The sequence below is a fragment of the Nelumbo lutea genome, chromosome 4 (assembly GCF_056320005.1).
Source record: "Nelumbo lutea isolate HS-2025 chromosome 4, American lotus-T2T, whole genome shotgun sequence".
NCBI classification, from domain to species: domain Eukaryota; kingdom Viridiplantae; phylum Streptophyta; class Magnoliopsida; order Proteales; family Nelumbonaceae; genus Nelumbo; species Nelumbo lutea.
Window position 1 is genome coordinate 42,654,631 of NC_142687.1, and position 19,489 is coordinate 42,674,119.

The following is a 19,489-nucleotide window of genomic DNA, read 5'->3' on the forward strand; positions in this document are numbered from 1 at the left end:
CATTCTCTACTTCTTTTTCCTTCGTCTTCTTTGCCATATTAAGATTTTTCTGTTTCTCTTTTCCTTTCTTCCTCTTGGAGTTTAAAACCTATCTTCCTCAAACCCTACAATCACCTTCACCTACAGACCATAGTCTCCTAGTACCTTCCTTTCATCCATTGTAAACCATTCATCTTCTCAGTTAAGCTCTCCATTTCTTTTGTGGGATCTACAATCTCAACTTTACACCCATTTTCCTCATGTCAAAGATGGTCGCATCTGTAGCAAAATATGGGTATGTTCTCATACTGAAAGGGGAACGACTTTTCCCTTCCTTCCTCTATCTCCCAAAGAGCTTCTTTCATAAATGGTTTCCTAACATCAATTCTCACGTGAACTCTTGGCCTATTGTTCCATTATGATTTTCCCCTTTTCCTTCTTCCATCTTTTAGATTGACTTGAATCACTTCCCCTACTACTTTGGCAAACATTTCTCTAATTTCTTGAATTTTATATTCCATTGGCACTTCAAGAACTCTCACCCAAGAATCAATAAAATGAAAGTTCGTCTACCTTAGATTGTCACCGGGATCGCCCCTTCTTAATAGCAGGGGGTAGCCTTTCATAGACCATGATTCCTTACGTAAGGCATTCAACAAATCTTTCTCTCTTTTAAAGGAGATCCAAATGGTATCTTTTCTTGCTCTTTCATCCCACACCACACATTTTTTTATCAATGTCATAACTCCCACCACATTCAGTGGTTTATCTGAGAGAACTTCCACATATAGACAACAACTATTTATCTCCTTCATCCTTAACAACCGAATCATTGGTGGTATAGCTTCCTATTTTTCCTTCTCATTGTCCATTCTATAGCTACCACTATCTCTTCTCACTTGTTCATGAACAATAGCTCAACACCTTACCAAAGAAATTCAAATACGCTGGCCTAATAAGCACTTTGCTCGCCCCAGCTTGTACTTCTTCCATCTTACAATCAAGCTTATAGCTTGTGATTTGACTACTTCTCTCAAGGGCAGGTGACACTTTCCTTTTAGTAATAGCTTTTTATCTATGCCAAGATTCACTACTAGCTTCTTACTCCACGATATAAAAACTTTATACTTTTTTCTCTGCATACTCTTGATGTTGTTAAGATGAATAATTATAAAAGTGTCCATTTGTTGCATGTCGTGTCGTGTCGTCTATGTGTGAGTGACCAAGGATCTCCACTAATTTCAGTTTCAAGTTACCTTTTACAAAATTCTCTTAGATGTGACCACACCAAATAAAATATGGCCAATTAGTATTAAGAATATGAATTTTTGAAATAAATATTGGGGAGTAAATTATGAATGGATGGGAGTCAATTGTCTAAGCATGGGCCTTGACACAACGGTTGAGTTGCTCCATTACAATCGGGGACATACAACCGTTGTGTATTATTGTATGCTTGTCCATTCCTAGACCCTGAATTGGTAGGAGCCTTGTGCATTAGCTATTCTTTATAGAGAATAAAGGCAATTTGGAAAGCAAGCTAAGTTCAAGTCACATGCAAGCATAACTAACGTGGTGAAGGCTTTGATACAAATAGATTTTTGGAGGAAATGTAACACTGAGAGACACAAAAAACACTCCATTTATTCAAATAGAATCTTTACAACAAAGGAGCCATGGAATTAGAAGCATGGATATAATTTACAAAGCACTTTTGGGTAAACAACTCTGGATATTCTTATCTGAACCATCATTATTATGGGCAAAAGTGATCAGCCATAAATATCTTAGGAACAAGTTAATTTTGGGTCAGTACCAGAAATTTCTCTATTCTCTATGTTGGTGGAGACAAATAGTTGAATAAATGTATAACTTAATAGATTAAGGATGGACAAATCCCCTATTTTCAACCCAAATATTTCATTAGTAGAGAATGAAGATTGGGTGAGTGATTTCTTGACACCAAATGAAAAGTGGAGCGATCTTGTCCAAGATCTATTCCACCCATCCACCGCTCATCCTATACTACAAATTATACCAACTATCCATTGATAATTATTAAAGCAATTATTAAAGCATTGTGGAAACCAACAAAATATTGTAAATGTTCTATCAAATTTGCTTATAGATCCCTGTTTGTGGAACATCCTACATATTTATCCTAGATGATCTCAACCATTGAAGCATATCAAGATTTCAAAAAATTAAGGACATAAATAATCTACCAAATCAACAAAAATGCCATTAAAGTCTCTCAGAGTAGTGGATTAATATCATCCATCATAGCTTTGTTCTTGATAAAGAAAACTTCAACAAAGCAACAAAGATAGAGACAAAACACAAACCAAGATACCCGTGTTATTTTTTCAGATTTATGTGGGGCCCATAAAAAATTTATTTAGTAAGTGATATTCATCTCCCAAGGTAAGTAACTTTCCTACTTGGGGGGAAGTTGACAATACTTGGATGGGATAAAATTGTTCCTTTTAATAATGACTTTTTATGGCTAAAACGCCATTGTCTTATTTACTTGTTTAATAAAAAAACATGGATAAATGCACTTACCCAGGTGGGAAACATTTACCTAGTAAGTGCATTTACCTAGGTAAAGTAACATCCCAAAAAGCGAATGAGGGTAATTTAAGAAATTTGCCCCCAAAAAGGGGTTTTCATGATACACTCCACCTAATAGTCCTATCTTATTGTTGGGGTGAATCTTGAGCGAGGAACAATGCCAAATACATGTTGAGATGTTGTTTATAGTGGGGAGCTATATGTAAAATAGGCTTTGGAAATAATTCCTCAATTTTGAAATGGTTTGTAGGGGTGAGCATTATTTGGTTAAAACCAAAATATCGAACTGAAAATTTCGATTTCGACTTTTGGGTAATTCGGTTCGGTTAGTTTGATTTTTAGGAATTTTGGTTTCGGTTTCGGTTTTCAGAGTTAGAAATTCGATTAATTGAAAAAAACGAATTAGCCGCAATTCATTATATAATGTAATATACAATATACAATATATAACATATAATATATAATATTCTATATATTTATATATTATTATATTATATATAATGTATTATAATGAAATTCAATTTCATAATATATTATAATATATAATATGCATGTGACAGTATTTATAAGACAAAACTATTTATAATTCATGGGTAATTTCTAAACAGTTTTGAGTTATAAGTGGATAGTTTCTGAATATTTATGAGTGGGTAATTTCTGAAGTAAGAATAAAGGATATATATGCCCTCTTTATGCCGGTTGTGTGTTTAGACAAAAGGGGTAAAAACGTCCAATGAAAAATCTAGAAAAAAGAGAATTCGCTCTTTTAGATTTCAATTATTTCAGTTTTAGATTTTTAAATTCGGTTTTCACATTTTATTCGATTTTTAAAATTTTGATTTATTCGATTCGGTTTTTAACAAAATAAACGGAGTGAGCTTATTTATTAAGACTGCAAATTCCTAAAAAACCCACCGAGCGTCCAAACCCGGTCCGAGTTGCAAACATACCCTCTGCCTCCCTGGTCACTGCGAGCTTATTTCTGTGCCCTCGAACGCTTGAACTTTCGAGACACTCCCAAGGCCCAAGCGCGTTCCTCCCTTCACTTCTTTTCCGCCTCCGGCCCTCGTGCTTCGCACTTTCGCAGTATACTGATCTCTTGTTGGAAATCAGCTGATCGAAGGCCTCAAGGGTTTCTGCGAAATCTTCTATTGTCCTTTGAGTCGCTTTACTCTCAGAAGAAGCTCTTTAGCTTCCTAGTTCACACCACCTAAATGGCGATTGCTGCACAAACTCCTGATATTATGGGAGAGCGACAGTCCGGTCAGGACGTTCGGACTCAAAATGGTATGCTTTCATTCATTTCTGTTCGTCTGGAGGACGAGGTTACTTGTTAATGGCGCCTCCTCTTTTTCACTAGTCGTTTTTACTAAAAGCTTAATGCACTTCTTTGCATCATTTCCCTGAAATCTAATAGAAATCTTTTTTATTTGTTTCGTTTCTCTTGTTGCTTCTGGATTTCAAATATCGGCAGTTGTGGCCTGTCAAGCAGTTGCGAACATTGTAAAATCGTCGCTTGGGCCCGTTGGTCTTGATAAGGTATATCACTTGTTTCTCGATTGAACACTATTTTTTTTTTCCTCAATGAAAACTCTCATTGTTTCTTATTATTCCCTTCTGTTTGTTCTTATTCGGGAGATTTCTAGGATAAGAGTTTTATGGTTCTCTCTTCTGGAAGGCTATTGTGGTTTAACTGGCTGCTTAGAGTTCATCTTATGCCTGTAACTGCTCTATCTTATTTGGTTGTTAAGTGGGATTTATGACTTGGTCCTCTTTTTGTTGAATTTCCAGAGGGTGAGTTAATAATAATGAACAAAGGAGGTCAAAGGTAAAAATGTGGTATATCAATGTTGGAGGGCATGCCATGTTTACTAAACGGATGCCCCCAATTACTTTCTGATATTGAATTCAAAAAGATTAGTTTCTGGGAAGAGAAGTATATTCGAGATACTGGAATCGGCTAACTAAGCCTGGATGAAATTGTGCATGATTACTAGCATTCATGGCACTGTAAAGTGGAGATATATGTTAACTAAGACATCTTCTTTGTCTGTCTGTTTGTCTATCATCAAATGCTGCAAGTAATTATGTGGTGTTTGACTTCAATGATAAATAGTTAGATCTAGAAGATTGATGTGATGGGACATCGAAACCACTTGCATGGTTGATGGCTTGTATTATAAGGGTTTCCCATTGAAATAAAATTGGATGGAGATGTTGGGACAATTTTTTTGGACACATATCTCAAAACGGTAGGGTAGAAACTGGAGCTCCAATGGTGAAATGCTTACTCATTTAGTTTTATCTCATTTACAAGCTGTTGAAGGCAGGTTGCATGCATGTATTTGAATGAGGTTTCTAGCAGGTAACGATAAGTTTAGGTAGATACATTTTTCTGGCTAGTAATGGCACATAGCCCAAGGATCGTTACTGGAAGTTATGATATCACATGGTCAAAATGTTTTCCTTAGTTTGGTTAAAGGTGATTTGGCAATTTCTAGGCATATTCAACAAAAATAACAAATATGTATCATATATAAGTTTTATGGAATCTCATTTTAGTCATAATCTATAAAACCACAAACTACATCAATAAATGATGAAATTTCAACTTAGATTTTTAAGAAATAATGATAAGATTTTTTTTTGATAATTGAAATGATTTTATAAATCAGCAATAAAAATAGTACAAAGTCCTCATGGAAAGGTACGAGTTGCAACCTCTCCGGGCTGGTTAAGTACAGATTTCCGAATTAATAACAACTTACATAGAAGCACAAAAAAGATCTTCCCTAGAAACCCCCTGTTTGGCTAGAGCATCAGCCAAAGAATTAGCAGACCTACTAACCCATTTTACCTCAATTCTCATATTGTTGGTTAACCACTTTACTTTTTTGATGAGATCTTTGTAGCCCCAAATGGTGGTATCCAAGTTTAGGAGCCACCTGGTTACAACCTAAGAGTCCCCTTCAACTAGGAGATGCTCCACCCCAAGCTGGTTGGCGATCTGAATTCCTTGTATTGTAGCAATTATTTCTGCCCTTGTGGAATCCCCCACTCCCACCAGTCCTGAGAATAGGGAAATTATGTTGTTGTCCTTATTTCTCAAGATACCCCCTATACCTGAAGGCCCGGGATTGTCTTGGCTGCTTCCATCAAAGTTTAGCTTAATGACACCTTCCAAAGGCGGAACCCATTCTGACAGAATTCTATCATTCTTTGTTGAAGTGTTGGCTATTACTAGCCAATTTCTCCACAAATCATCAAAGGAGAAGTCATCAAAGATATCCACAGTTTTTAGCCAAAGGATTGCTCTTGTTAGGATCAATCCTTCATTTCATCTAACCCTCTTTCCTTCTCTAAAAAAATTCTTGCATTCCTTTCCTCCCAAAGAGGCCACAGAGTGGCTGCCCTGACACATCTCCACATGACTTTACCTCTTCTAGTGTGCCAAACAAAGACAGATGGGTTGAATAACAAGCTTAAATCAGAAGGCAGAGACCACCTACCTCCAAATAGACAAAGGCTCCACCTCCATATAGCTGTAGCAAAGGAACATGAGATCAGCAAATGGACACAGTCCTCATTCTCGGCCTTACACAAGGAACGCCAATTTGGGGAAAGACAAAGCGAGGGTCTCTTTTTCTGTAAGTTTTCCAAAGTATTGATCTTCTCATAGAAGACTTCCCAGCAGAATGCAACAATTTTTGGGGGAATAGGTCGCGCCCAGACTTCTTTGACAGGGAATCTTTGGGAAGAGGGGTTAGAATTGAGGGATTTTAGAAAAGAAGAGCAAGTAAAGGTACCTTTTGGAAGAGGAGTCCAAATCCGTTGATCAGAAGAAGTGGGGTCCAAGCAAATGGATTCTAGAAAATGAATTAGCTCAATAACACAATTCGACTCACCATCCCTTAACCCTATACGGAATCCAAAGTCCCAGTTTAAAGATAAGGGGTTTAACGGGCTCGGGGGAAAAGTTGCAATTGGCTCATGTTTGTAAAGGGAAATGGAATAGAGCGAAGGGAAACAATCTTTGAGGGGTTGAGTACCCACCCAAATATCCTCCTAGAAAAGAATAGCATTACCAGAACAAGCATCATACCTGATGAATCTGAGGAAGCGAGGGAGAATACCATGTATAGCCTTCCAAGGTGTAGTAAGGGTAGCTCGACGAGATATCCCGGAATCCCAACCATTTCCTGCACAATCATGAATGCTTGCCACCACCTCATGCCATAATCTCTCTCTCTCTCTCTCGGGGCCATCTCCATAGCCACTTCCCTAGAAGGGCTACATTCTTCAACACTATGTTTCCTATCCCTAAACCCCCTTCTTCCTTTGGTTTGTTAACTATCTCCCATCTGATCAAGTGATCATTTTTCACCTCTCCTGGTTCCCATAGAAAGTCCCTCATTCTCTTCTCCAGTTTCTTAGCCTCCCTTAGAGGAATCCTGAACACAGAAAGGAAGTAGGTTGGAAGGTTGGCAAGTGTAGCCTTAATTAAAGTCAGCCTACCCCTATTGAAATGTAATTCTTTTTTCCAAGCCACCAAGCTTTTATTCAATTTCTCCACAATAGGGGCCCAGAAACTACTTTCTTTAGGGTTGGCTCCTAAGGGTAGTCCTAAGTATGTCAAAGGCCAAGAAGAAATATTGCAACCTAAGCATTTTGCAATGGATTCAATCTCCCTATTCTCCAAGTTTACTCCAGCCACACAACTTTTATCAAGATTTACCTTCAAGTTGGAGACCCTCCCAAAGGTACTTATTAAGATCTTAAGGTTTTCCACTTTGCTTAACTCATTCCCTTCACAGAAAATAACAATATCATCAGCAAACTGAAGGTGAGTTACTGGAATGCCTCTGCTCCCTATTCTCCATCCCTTTATTTGGCCCTCCTCATCTGCTTTGGAAATCATCCTACTAAAAACATCAACAAGTGTAAATAGGAAAGGGGAGAGTGGATCCCCTTGTCTTAAGCCTCTATTGGTTGGAAAAAAGTCCTTAACCATCCCATTCACCAACACTGAATAACGACAAGAGTGTAAGCATCCTCTTATCCACTTAAACCATTTATCCCCAAAACCACGTCTTCTCAACATTTTCAGCAGGAAATTCCAATCCACTAAGTCATAGGCTTTCTCCAAGTCTAATTTGCAAACAAATCCTTTCCTGCCTGATCTCCTTATCTCTTCCACACTCTCGTTTGCAATAAGGATCTGATCTGTAATTTGTCTATCCTGAATAAAGGCTCCTTTTGCTTGGCTAATGAGAGAGGGGAGAACAACTTTGATCCTCCTAGAGAGCACTTTTGCTAGAATCTTGTAAATGCTTGTCACAAGGCTAATTGGCCGAAAATCTTTGGGGTGTCTGGCATCATTCTTTTTGGGAATTAAGGCTATAAAGGTGGCATTGATTCTAGGACTCACAAAATTTTTATTCTCAAATTCTCTAAATACTCCAATTAAGTCTTCTTTGACTATGTCCCAACAATCCTGATAAAATGCCATTGTAAATCCGTCAGGGCCCGGTGCTTTAGCCCTATCCATAGAGAAAACAACTTGTTTAATTTCCTCTTCCTTAATCATTCTTTCCAGCCATCCCTTATCTGTTTGGTTCAAAGTTGGCCAATTCTCCTCCCCTACTATTAACCGATTCTCTAATGGTCTTTGATAGATGGATTTGAAGTGATCCACAATCCTACTGGCAATCTCCTCTTGAGAGGTTATCTCCACACTTTCAACCTCAAGCTTTAGTATCAAAATTTTCCTTCTTCTCCCATTAGCCAAATCATGAAAAAAAATTGGTATTCTCATCCCCTTCCTTGATCCACTTATGTCTGGATTTTTGTCTCCAAGAAATCTCCTCCCTCAACAAAGTCTCCTCTAGCTCCTTTTTCAGTTTCCTCCTCATTTCTCTGTCTTGCTCATCCATCATCCCTTGGGATTCTTTTGCATTTAACTCCTTGAACCAATAATCTAGCTTTTACCTCCTCCACTCTTCCAAAATGAACTTTATTCCATTCTTTTAATTTGCCTCTCAACCTTTTTAGTTTTTTGTGGAATCCATCCCCTTCCCGTTTCACTTCTCTTAATTCTTCACTCTACCATTCCTTAACCTTAGGCAAGAAGTCTGGGTGTGTCAGTCACATATTTTCAAACCTGAATGGTCTAGGTCCATTGCCAAGAGGTTCTTGTCCTACTTCTATAGGGTAATGATCAGAGGTTATCCTAGGTAGAGCCTTAGCCACCAAACCTCTCCAGTGGCTCTCTCAACCCTCATTAAATAGGAACTTGCCAAGCTTTGAGCAGATTGGGTTTTCTTGGAAGTTGGACCAAGTGTAGGTAGCCTGTAGTAGAGGAAGCTCCCGTAATTCACAGGAATTTATGAAGTCATTGAACTTCCTCATACTAGTTGTAATGGCCTGCCTAGGATTATTTGACTCATTTGTGAATCTTATTGCATTAAAATCACCCCCAAACACCAAGGACCTTCCCACAAACCTTGAATCCCATGAAGCTCCTCCCAAAGCTCATTCCTCTCTCTGTGATTATTTGGACTATACACATTTGTTAGCACCCAAGTAAATCCATCTTCCACCATTCTGAATTTTAGGGATACAGTGAAGTTTCCTATTAGCTCTTCTACTGGTTCTCCGAAGTCCTCCCTCCACAAAGTTACTATTATTTTCCCGATGCCCCCCACGACGGAGCTGAGCACCATCTTACCCCTCTTATTTTCCAGATCTCCCTGACCCACCTTCTGTTCAGTTCAGCTAATTTTGTCTCCTGCAACATCACAATATTAGGTCTTTCTCTTCTAAGTAACTCCTTAATCGATCTCCTTTTTCTGTCACTACCCAAACCCCTTACATTCCAGCTTATTATCTTCATTAACTCTCAACAATTTAGCCCTCCAGTAAAGTGTTCCTTCATTTAGAACCCCTCTTTCTTTCCCCTCTACCACTGAACTCGATATCCCCTTTGATGTCCATAATTAGTCTCTCTACTTCAGACTGTTTCTTCTTTTTCCTACCCTTGTTTCCCACTGACTTTCCTAATTCATGCCTCAATCTATTGGTTCTTGCCTCTGATTCAGGGTTTTTTGGAGCCACCTCTGACATTTCCTCCTTCTGTTTATATTCCTCTAGCAGGGCACAAATCTGCTCCCAAATCCATTCTAGCTCCTCTTGTTTCCTTTCTAACAAGCCAACTCTCTTCTTTGATTGGACTCCATCATTGTCAATGGCCACTTCCTTACCACCAATTAGTTGGTCTGGTCAGGATTCCAGGACATCTATTACAGGCAGAGAACCCAAATTAGTATCTAAACCCAAATGGACAGGCTTACCTGGAATTAGCATAGGTGGTTGCATGTGGACCGGCTGCTGGGTATCAATTCTTGAAGTCAGGGCTAGGCCCTTCCCCTTTTCCGGACTCAACTGTGGAAGCGGGCTAGGTACAACCAATACTTCCTCACCCTCTATAGTCAAGAAAGCTTCACTTCTCTTTCCCTCTGCATAATTCCTTTTGTAAGGCTCCAAGGATGATTCCTGTCTCTCTGGCTTGATGTCCTGACTAGGCTGCACATATGGGATGGACTCGTCTATTGGTCGGGATGCACTCTGCCTTACCTCTTTCGGTGTTCCCAACTCCACCTGTCTTTTGTATGGCATACCCAGATTGGGAGAGATATGTTCTCCGTTGCTAAGGCTCACTCTTCTTTGCGTTTTGATAGTACCAGAATCTTGCGGATCCGTCTCCTCCTCGAGGAATAACAGTTCGGTGTTTAGACTACCCTCTTCCAATATATCTCTTGGCTTTTGGAGATCGATACTTTCCAAGCTAACAATTTCTTCAAAATCTGAACCGGAAACAACAAAATCTTCATCGTCTGTCAATCTTTCCGAATCAGAGTCGAAGGCCTCACTGCTCTTCACACTTCTGGGATTACGGCGATCCTGTTTCTTAAGCGGCAACTTCTTCGAGGGTCTCCACTGTACGAGCTGGAGACCTTTGCTGAACTATCTTCTTCACCTAAGTAAGCACTGTCTACAACAAGGTCTAGATCCCGCCGTTTTCTGCTTCTGGTATTCCGCCTATCCAAGGGTAAATGGTTTTCCTTCTTGGTCGGAAGCCACTGCAGCGACGAAGTGGCCGAACCTGCAACTGGTGCGCAGATAAGAGAGGAGGGGCTAAAAGGAGAAGAAAATAGATGGTTTTTACTATCTATTGGAGGCTCCCCCTTCCCAAGCGCGTGTGACTTAAGTGAGTCATGTGCCCTCTTTAAGTGAGGTTTGATCTGGGCCGACTTAAGAGGACACGGCCCACTCTTGGTTTTTTTAACGGGCCCAACACTTTTTTTAGGCCCACGTGTGCTAACTTGCATTGGCACGTGAGGCTTTACTACTTCACACTCAGTGCTTGGGACACCTGGCTCAAGTTCAGCCTTTTTTGGTTCGACCTGGTCTGAAACCTTTAATCTTCCTTCATAACTTGAATTTAAAATCTCCCTCTTACCGCCTTTAACCGTCTACGCATAAGAAATACTGCACTCCCTACTGATAGCTTGCATTCCACGTATTTGACCACCCATCTGCCCCTTCTCTTTTAAAGTCTCCAGTTTTTGCTTACCCAAATCGGTAAAAGACTGATCAGCCTTTGAGATTACCACTCTCCTTGTTCCACGTAGGGCCTCTTCTTCTACCTTCTCATCCCCTTCCTTGCGAGCCTCCCTCCATAGTGTAGCTTCTATGGAGGAGGCCAGCCAAACTGAGTTGAAGCAACCTTCCACGTTTATCTCCACTTTTCTGGGTATATCTTCTGGTTTCACTCCGTTCAATAGGAGAGCTGCTGATCAAAGGTCCCCCCAAAAAGCTCTGGCCAGCTTACCACCACATAACAGTGCAATGGATGCGGCCACTTCCTGTTTCCACAAATGAAAGGGCAGACCAAGAACTTGTATCACCACCCCATCCTCAGTGAAGAACTCTTTAGAGTTGGATGAAAAGTTCCACTTAGATATTGTAATCACACCATAATCAGATTGAAAACTGATAGCTGAGAGCTCTAACTTATCTTCAGTCAGATCAAGCACAGCTTTACTGTTCTCAAAAGGTGTTAGAATAAACTTCCCTTTTAACTTCAGCTGTAATACGAGCAGGTCTGCAACTCTCCTCCAGTTGCTAACCGGATTTTAACTTGAACCACATATTTATCTTCCCACTCTTCTCTCCTGGAATAGCCAACCAGCCTGTTCTGTCCAAAGGCTAGTAGCTCTTGGACATGGTCTTCATCTTCAGTTGAGAGTTTGATGGTTTTACCATTCTCCTTCAGTAGATCCAATCACAAGGTTTCCATGTAGTGATGAAACTCTTCCAGTATTCCATTGATTTTCTTCCATTCAAGACCCTGTCTACCTTCAAGAAAGCAGACTAGTTGCCTCCTTCCTTTCCCGAAGAATTCAGAGAGAGCTAAGTAACCCCCTTTACAGTTTCTTCTGCATTCTACAACATACCTCTTCCCTTCTTGAGTTCTCAATTCCTTCCAGTTTCTTTGTTTACCTTTGAGGCATGCTTCATTCACATACTCCCTGAACCAATTAATCACCTCCATACCTTGCAGCAGCACTGTGGCCTTCTTCCCTTCCCTAATCTTCAAGCTTGCCCCACCTTTGTTTTTCAGCTCTTCAAGCAGAAACTCCTTGGCTTCGAACTTCAGTATTCTCCTCCACCGTCCTGCAGCCACAAATCCATCCCCCCTCTTCACCAAATCCATATTTCTCCCTAACTCTTCCGACCACTTCGAGGGGGTTCATAGCAATATCGGTCTCATATGAATATCTGTTAGGCTCTGTAGAGAGTGCTTATGATAAGATTTTTTCTTAATAAAAGAGATACACACATACATGCACAACGATTCAGAGCCATGGTTTTTAGATCTACATGCATGTCTATAGACAATAGCACATTTCAGTTCAAATGGTTGGCATTGATGGTCAATATCTTTGGGACCACAAACTACATCAGTAAATGATGAAATTTCAACATAGATTTTTGAGAATTAATGACAATATTTGTTCTTAATAACAGATAAACACATGCATGCACAAGGATTCAGAGCCATGATTTTTAGATCTACATGCACACCTTTTCTTTTGATGAATGAGTGAAAATGGTTGCTTTGATGGTCAAGTCAATTTCTGAAAGCTTCAGTACGTATGTATTTAGGTATGGTTAAAATGGTACTTAAAATGTTTTTTTTTTTTTATCAATGAGTATTTAAAATGTTTAGAAACAAAAAAAAAAATTAAGTAATATAATTTTGAATAATCAACTTTACTTGGAATCCCTTGGATGTAATATATACTTGGACTACTTTTGGCAATGAATTAAGAGATTGATGTGCTAATGGAGCATGTGCAAGGATCAGACTGTAGACTGACAGATGTCAAGTTTGCAGAAATTGGTTGAGGTGGACTTTTGGAAGAAAGTGGCTTTACTAGTAGAAGATTAAGAGAAATAGATTAATTTTTTGGTTTTTTAGCTGGTAATGTATTCTTGATTTCTTCTTTTTGACTTGGAACCTGACTGTTTCTTGCACTCCTTTCTGGGGATTTGTTGCTTTAATTTCTCATATTTTCATTTTTTAAATAAGCTATTTCTTCATTTGTCAAAAATGAGGCTTTTTGAGCTGTTTAAGATAAGTCTTTTGGAATAGAGTATTTTCACTTTCAGCTTCTTCCTGGAATGTTGGGATTTTGTGGGCAATGTGGTAAAAAACTGTTTGAGAATCTTGGAGAGAGTGGTTAAACATAGGTTTTATTGAAATATTTGCAATTATTTTCCAAAAATGCTTAACTTTGTCCTAGGTATTTTTGGTCCTAAAAGTTCGATTGTGGCATTTAAGGAGTCATTCACATGACTCCTAAATGCTGGCTTCCTTATTCCTCTTTCATGGACTCATATTTTAGATATATGCAAATGCTGCATTATATCTGATTCTGAATAAGTGAAGTCTGGTGAAGGGGCTAATATGCAGAACTTGTTTTTTTATCAGCATTTGGGAAATAGGTTTGGAGAAAGCATATAATCATTTATGTTCGAAGTGTCTTATGGAGTAGACATGCTAGTGGATGATTTTTTCTGTTCACAGTAACCAAGTGTGTTACACATGCAAGTACTTAGGATTGTTTCCTTTCAAATTAACACTATCGTTACCTTATTCATTGAAAAACAAAAGTGAAGCTGCCTGAGGTTTTCTTTAACGGGATCCTTGTGGTCTTGGTAAAGTTTCCATGAGGAAGGAATGGATAAATGTCCCTCCTTTTGGTCTGTTCATTTTCCCCTATCTTTTATGAATCCAATGAGAACAGGATCAGCACTGTCAAGGAGAACTTTAAATGTATATCTGGCTTCTCTCTTTGGTGTTCTATTTTGGAATTGAAGTAGATTCTGAAGTGGTTATTAAGTTTATGCAAGATGGAGTTCTATCAAGTTAAAAGAGTTTGGCATAATCTGATTCCCTTAATGGAAGTGGTATCATGGTATATTTGTAATAGGCATGGAGAAGACATGGCATTTGTTCCATAATTGTAGGGTTGTAGAGTTCATGTGGTCTTCTATGCCTTTTTTCTTGGTAGTAAGAACAAACGATTTTTTTGGAGTACCATGCCTTTTACAATCTGTTGGGATTATTTGAAAATGGAGAAGTGGGGGAATATTTGGAGTTAAAAGTGGAAATAAGAGAAGATTGGCTGCAGATACCAGAACACCCATCATGGAGTGGCTATTGGAACGCCTGGAATTTGAAAATGAAGATCAATCTTTATTTGGTCAATACTGCTATGTCTTTTCTCATATGTAAAGTGTTGATTTATTTTTGGTACACCTTATTTTCTTAACTTTGTTCTTTTGTTTGGCAAAATTTTTTCTTAATACTTGTATTAGGGTTATGCCCTTCACTATTAGACTCAGTAATTTAAAAGGTGTGCCTGAGGTGCGCCTAGGTGCATAGGTGAGGCGCATTTTAGGGTAGGCACCTCGCCTAGGTCCTAGGTGCAGCACTTTTATAAGGCGTATGCCTGGTGCGCCTTGCGCCTTGGCCCAAGCGTGCGCCTTTTGAAAATTGTACATTTTTTTTTTTGTTTTTTTTTAACCTAGGTCAGGGGCATTGCCCTTGGATCCCTGACCACGCCCCTCGAGGCAAATCCAAACAAGCCCATGCTAGGGTCTTAAATTCTTAATTCTCACACAAAAAGGCAATTAAAATATCTTCTTAAAAGGCAATTAAAATTATAAAATTATTAATTTTTTTGTGTGAGAATTAAGAATTTAAGACCATAACATGGACTTGTTTGGGCTTGCCTTGAGGGGTGTGGCACAAAGGCGACTTGTAAAATCAGGAGTGTAATATGTTTTACATCACATTAGCTAGTTGAAGTAATGCAATTGAGGAAAAAAAGAAATTGTGGGCTTTACATGCTTGAAAATGTTTTATATGTTTGATTTTATTTTTAAATTTTCATTTGAATATGCTTTACATGTTATGTTTATGTATTTTAATTTTAGATAATAGGTTTTTTAAACCATTAATTTTAAAATTTAGGTTTATAATTCTTATTAATATTATGTGTAATATTTTGATTTTTTTTTGCATATATTTTTTTATTTTTTAGCATTTTCTTTTGTATTTTGCACCTTGCTTCAAAAAGGCGCGCACCTTGCCTTGCTCCTTGCTCTTTTAAAACACTGATTAGACCTTAAGGTTTTTTCTTTCTTTTACTTGTCTTTGGATGTGTTGATCTTCTTTGATTGATTTCTACACTCCCATATGGGAGACCCGTATTACTTATCTGATTTTATTACTCCCATTATTGTGAAGGGTACCTTTGTGCATGTTTTAAAAGGTGTAGTTTGCGTGATCATTGATTTACTAGGACTTGGAAGAGTTCTGTGTCTGGACTTGGGTATAAGATCTATGGGTTGCTAAGTACCTCGGTTTTCTTGTTGGAGCTACTCCAGAGGTTGAGTGCTTCAAGCTGGGCTTGCTGCTGTTGGCCCCAATTTTACTGGCCTTGGGCCTCAGTATGCATCTTTAATGGATATGCATTTGGCATTTCTGGAAATAGACTTTTAGATCCATGGGCTCAACTTCATCATTTCCCCAAAATTTTCCCTCTCAATCAAAGCAACAATTAAGGAAATGATCTCTCCACTTCTCTGCTTCTATCTCATTTTTTTTTATCAATTCTTCTTCTATACCATTTAGTCACTGTCAGACACATGTTACATTTTTTTTCTTATTTTTCTATTTGAAAGTATTATTTTAAGTTATTAATTTGTTTTTGTTACATCTTGGTTTGATCCATCTTGATTGGGTAGCTATATCATAAATTTTCAGAAACTATTTTGATGGACACTAAGTTTTTTTTTATTTTTTTTAAAGCTTCCTATCAATTGATTGTGGGTAAAAATATCAAGGCATTGATGACTTCATCTTTCATTTGTTTCTTTCCATTTACCTTATGTTCTTATTTGTGTGTTTATGGTTTAGTGGTTTTTTATCTGCTCTTGAAATTCTCACAATTGATTAACTCTTTCAGATGCTAGTTGATGATATTGGTGATGTAACAATCACTAATGATGGTGCTACAATACTCAAGATGTTAGAAGTTGAACATCCAGCTGCCAAGGTAGACAGATGTTGCTGCACTTCTCCCTTTAATTCTTTCTCTATCCAAATTTGACTGTTTGTGTGTCTGTTATCTTCTACTTATATTTCCCTTTTTTTGATCAGTAGCAATCAAATATTTATTGATTATAAAATTACAAGTGTAGGAATTGTGCCAAACACCCTGATAATTACTTCTCTCTTTGTTGTTGGAGTTCAGGTACTTGTGGAATTGGCTGAGCTCCAAGATCGAGAGGTTGGAGATGGAACAACCTCAGTTGTCATTGTAGCTGCAGAGCTTCTTAAGGTAACATTTAGCTACTGCAGGCTAATCGAAGGGTACAATGCACATTTATTTCTCTGGTTTGTGGGGACGTGCTACCCCCTGTCTTGTGTAGCACCTTTTGGTTTTATCAAAAAATGGGTATAATGTGCATGTGATCAATTTCATTTGTCCTTGTGTTTCTGGCAGACATTTCAAAAAAATGAGCTAGTAATTTATTTTTTTCCCTTAATTTCTGCAGAGAGCAAATGATCTGGTGAGAAATAAGATCCACCCAACATCTATAATCAGTGGATACAGAGTGAGTATCTTTCTTTCTTTCTTGTTTAATTATGAGACATCAATTTCTTTGCCAATTGACATGCGATTGTAATTTTATCAGCATCTGTAGATTGTGGATTTTTGAAAATTTTGTACCCATGTGGTTCTTGCTTTATATGCATATTAAATTGTTTGTTTGTTTGTTTTTTGGCAGCTTGCTATGAGGGAAGCATGCAAATATGTTGATGAGAAGCTGGCCACGAAGGTATGGCTTCCCTAATAAATTTATATTTGGAAAACATGCTACTAGCAGAAAAGACATGAAAAATTTAGAAGGGGTTTGCAAAGGAGTGGAGGTAAAAAGTAACTTAGTTTAAATGGTGTACCTTTTGGATGTCTGCAACTCTTCATAAGGATCAAGGTCTGTTTACTGGTCAGTTATTGAATTGCGTCTTTGGTGATTGTTCATTGAACATAGGGAGTTCTAAACTGTTAGTCTTTACCTTTTTCAAAAAAAGTACCAGCCGTTGATTATACTGGGGGGTCAGAAAAAGAGAGGGAGAGAGATAGAACTGGAACTAGAAAATGCTGATGAGACTGAAGAAATTGTTTACTTTTATGAAATCATTCAAAATAACAAGTAGGTGGATATTTGTGTTTGAAAAGGAAGTTGAAATCAGAAAGAAGCTCAGCTCGTTCTTTTTAGGAGGCAAGGAGTTCACTTGAAAAGTTTGTTTTTTTGTAGCTTGAAGAAAGAGAAAAAATAGAGACCCTACCAATTAATGTATATGTTCTTTTGGGAATCTTTTATTGTTCCATTGTGATTTCTTCTCACAAAAAAATCTCGTCACTTATCCTGTATGTCTTTCTTCTTTCTAATAATTTTTTTTCTTTATTACAAAAAATAAAAGGGCACAAACAATATCTTGGAAACTTTTATTTGTTTGTGCATGTGTCTGTCTTTTAGATGTAGTGCTCTACAGATAGCACACAACTAACATGGTGCATGGTTTTTTATTTTAATGATTAAAGATAGTTCATTAAAGAAAAAACTACTTTACCTTTCTCCAAAAAAAAGATAGTTCATTAAAGAAAAAGAAGATATAGATCAGGTGAGATGATACTACTGAGGGAGAAAAGAAAGCAAAAATAGATCCATCCTTCCCCTATATGGTGCACATATGAGGACATGGCTTACCAACAATTTAACATGTATGTGAGGTCTATATGTTCACTACTATATCATGGCTGATCTACAGCCTATGGAGTTTTCTGTATAGTGAATATGGAGGGAGTTGATCCCCCACCCATAGAAAAGTTTCATCAAAATGGTGAAAATTTTCTTTTGGATGTGTTTTGACTCATTATGTGGACTTGCATACAGAAGAATCCAATATATTTCTAATCATTGGGGTGCCATTTAACGATTTATAGCTATAGTGTTAAAAACACCCTCTTTTTTTGATAGGTATTAGTAACATCCTTCTCTTGTTTTATTTGATTGTTATTTACGAGTTAGGCATGTTTTTATATGATCTATTCTTTTTCAAAATTCAAATGAAGCTTGGAAGTTGTAGCTCAAAAAATATGAGCTTCTTTTTTCTTGGTTGATTAACATGTAAGAATATGCATATCCAGGTTGAAAAGCTGGGAAAGGATTCCCTCATAAACTCTGCCAAGACAAGCATGTCATCCAAATTAATTGATATTGATAGTGACTTCTTCGCTAATTTGGTAAGCCAGTTAGTTGGTTTGATTGTTCTTGTTCTTTGTCTCATCTGTAGTGTAAAATGACTGTCATTTTTAAATTTTAAACAAGTGATTTCTAGCATGTCATTTATGGAGTCATGTTTCCATTCCAATCCATTTTAAGTATCACTGTTTAAATTTCTCCCAGCAGTGAAAGAAATAAAAATGTCAGTGAATATATTCATGAATCCAGAGGGTTTAATTTATTCATTTATTTTACAAATAAGAATTTCATTGAATAGGCCTATAAGGTGGAACACACAAATAAAAAAGAAAAAAAGATACCTTTCATAGTTTTTATCATTCTTCTTACTGTTGTTGACAATTATTTTGTCATGTTTTTTGGTGATGAAATATGGTATATTGTTTTTTTGAATAAATAACTGAATCTATTTCATTGAAATGAATCACAAACTCCTCACCAAGGTGAGCAATAGTCCAAAGAGTACATTCTCTTCACAAATGGAGCTACAACAGAATAATGATTAGAGCAAGCTTTTACAGATTACAGCCCGGCCCTGGTCAACCTCATTCTAGGTGCAATTCAGATCTCTTACCCACAAGAATCCTTCCCACACCTACCGACATGACACTACAACTGTACATTGGGAACATCTCCCCATGAATGGTAACATGCAAATACGGGAGATGTTCTCAATGTACAGCTGTAGTGAGGTGTGGGTAGGATATCTGAACTGCTCTAGGTGTATCTTGCCACTTTGAACGAGGAGTTGAAATGACGGGGATCAATAAAGCATATCAAAAGAGAACCAAAGCTGCTCCTATGCTCATTTGGCATCATTATGAAGACGTGGCTCCCATATGGGAGCTGGGTTAGCATTGCATCAACTTGGGAAGACCCTAGAGTCTTAAATCCACTTTAAGATGCTCTTTGTGTGGTTAAACTTGCTGCTGGACAGGAGGGCTGACCTCTTTTTTCTTGATAGTTTTATTTTGACCTCATTGATGACAAA

General features: G+C 37.8%; 1 protein-coding gene across 1 annotated transcript in view; it reads left to right on the top strand.

Annotated features, from left to right (window-relative positions):
• Positions 1–3,447: 3,447 nt before the first annotated feature.
• The window catches only part of LOC148855446 (T-complex protein 1 subunit alpha), a 33,394-nt gene continuing 17,352 nt past the window's right edge, over positions 3,448–19,489 (top strand). The window contains exons 1-7 of the mRNA XM_088940880.1: positions 3,448–3,840; positions 4,028–4,092; positions 16,155–16,244; positions 16,443–16,529; positions 16,747–16,806; positions 16,981–17,031; positions 18,405–18,500. Coding sequence (XP_088797006.1) covers positions 3,768–3,840; positions 4,028–4,092; positions 16,155–16,244; positions 16,443–16,529; positions 16,747–16,806; positions 16,981–17,031; positions 18,405–18,500 — 522 coding nt within the window. The 5' untranslated portion in view covers positions 3,448–3,767. The remainder of the gene's footprint in view (positions 3,841–4,027; positions 4,093–16,154; positions 16,245–16,442; positions 16,530–16,746; positions 16,807–16,980; positions 17,032–18,404; positions 18,501–19,489) is intronic.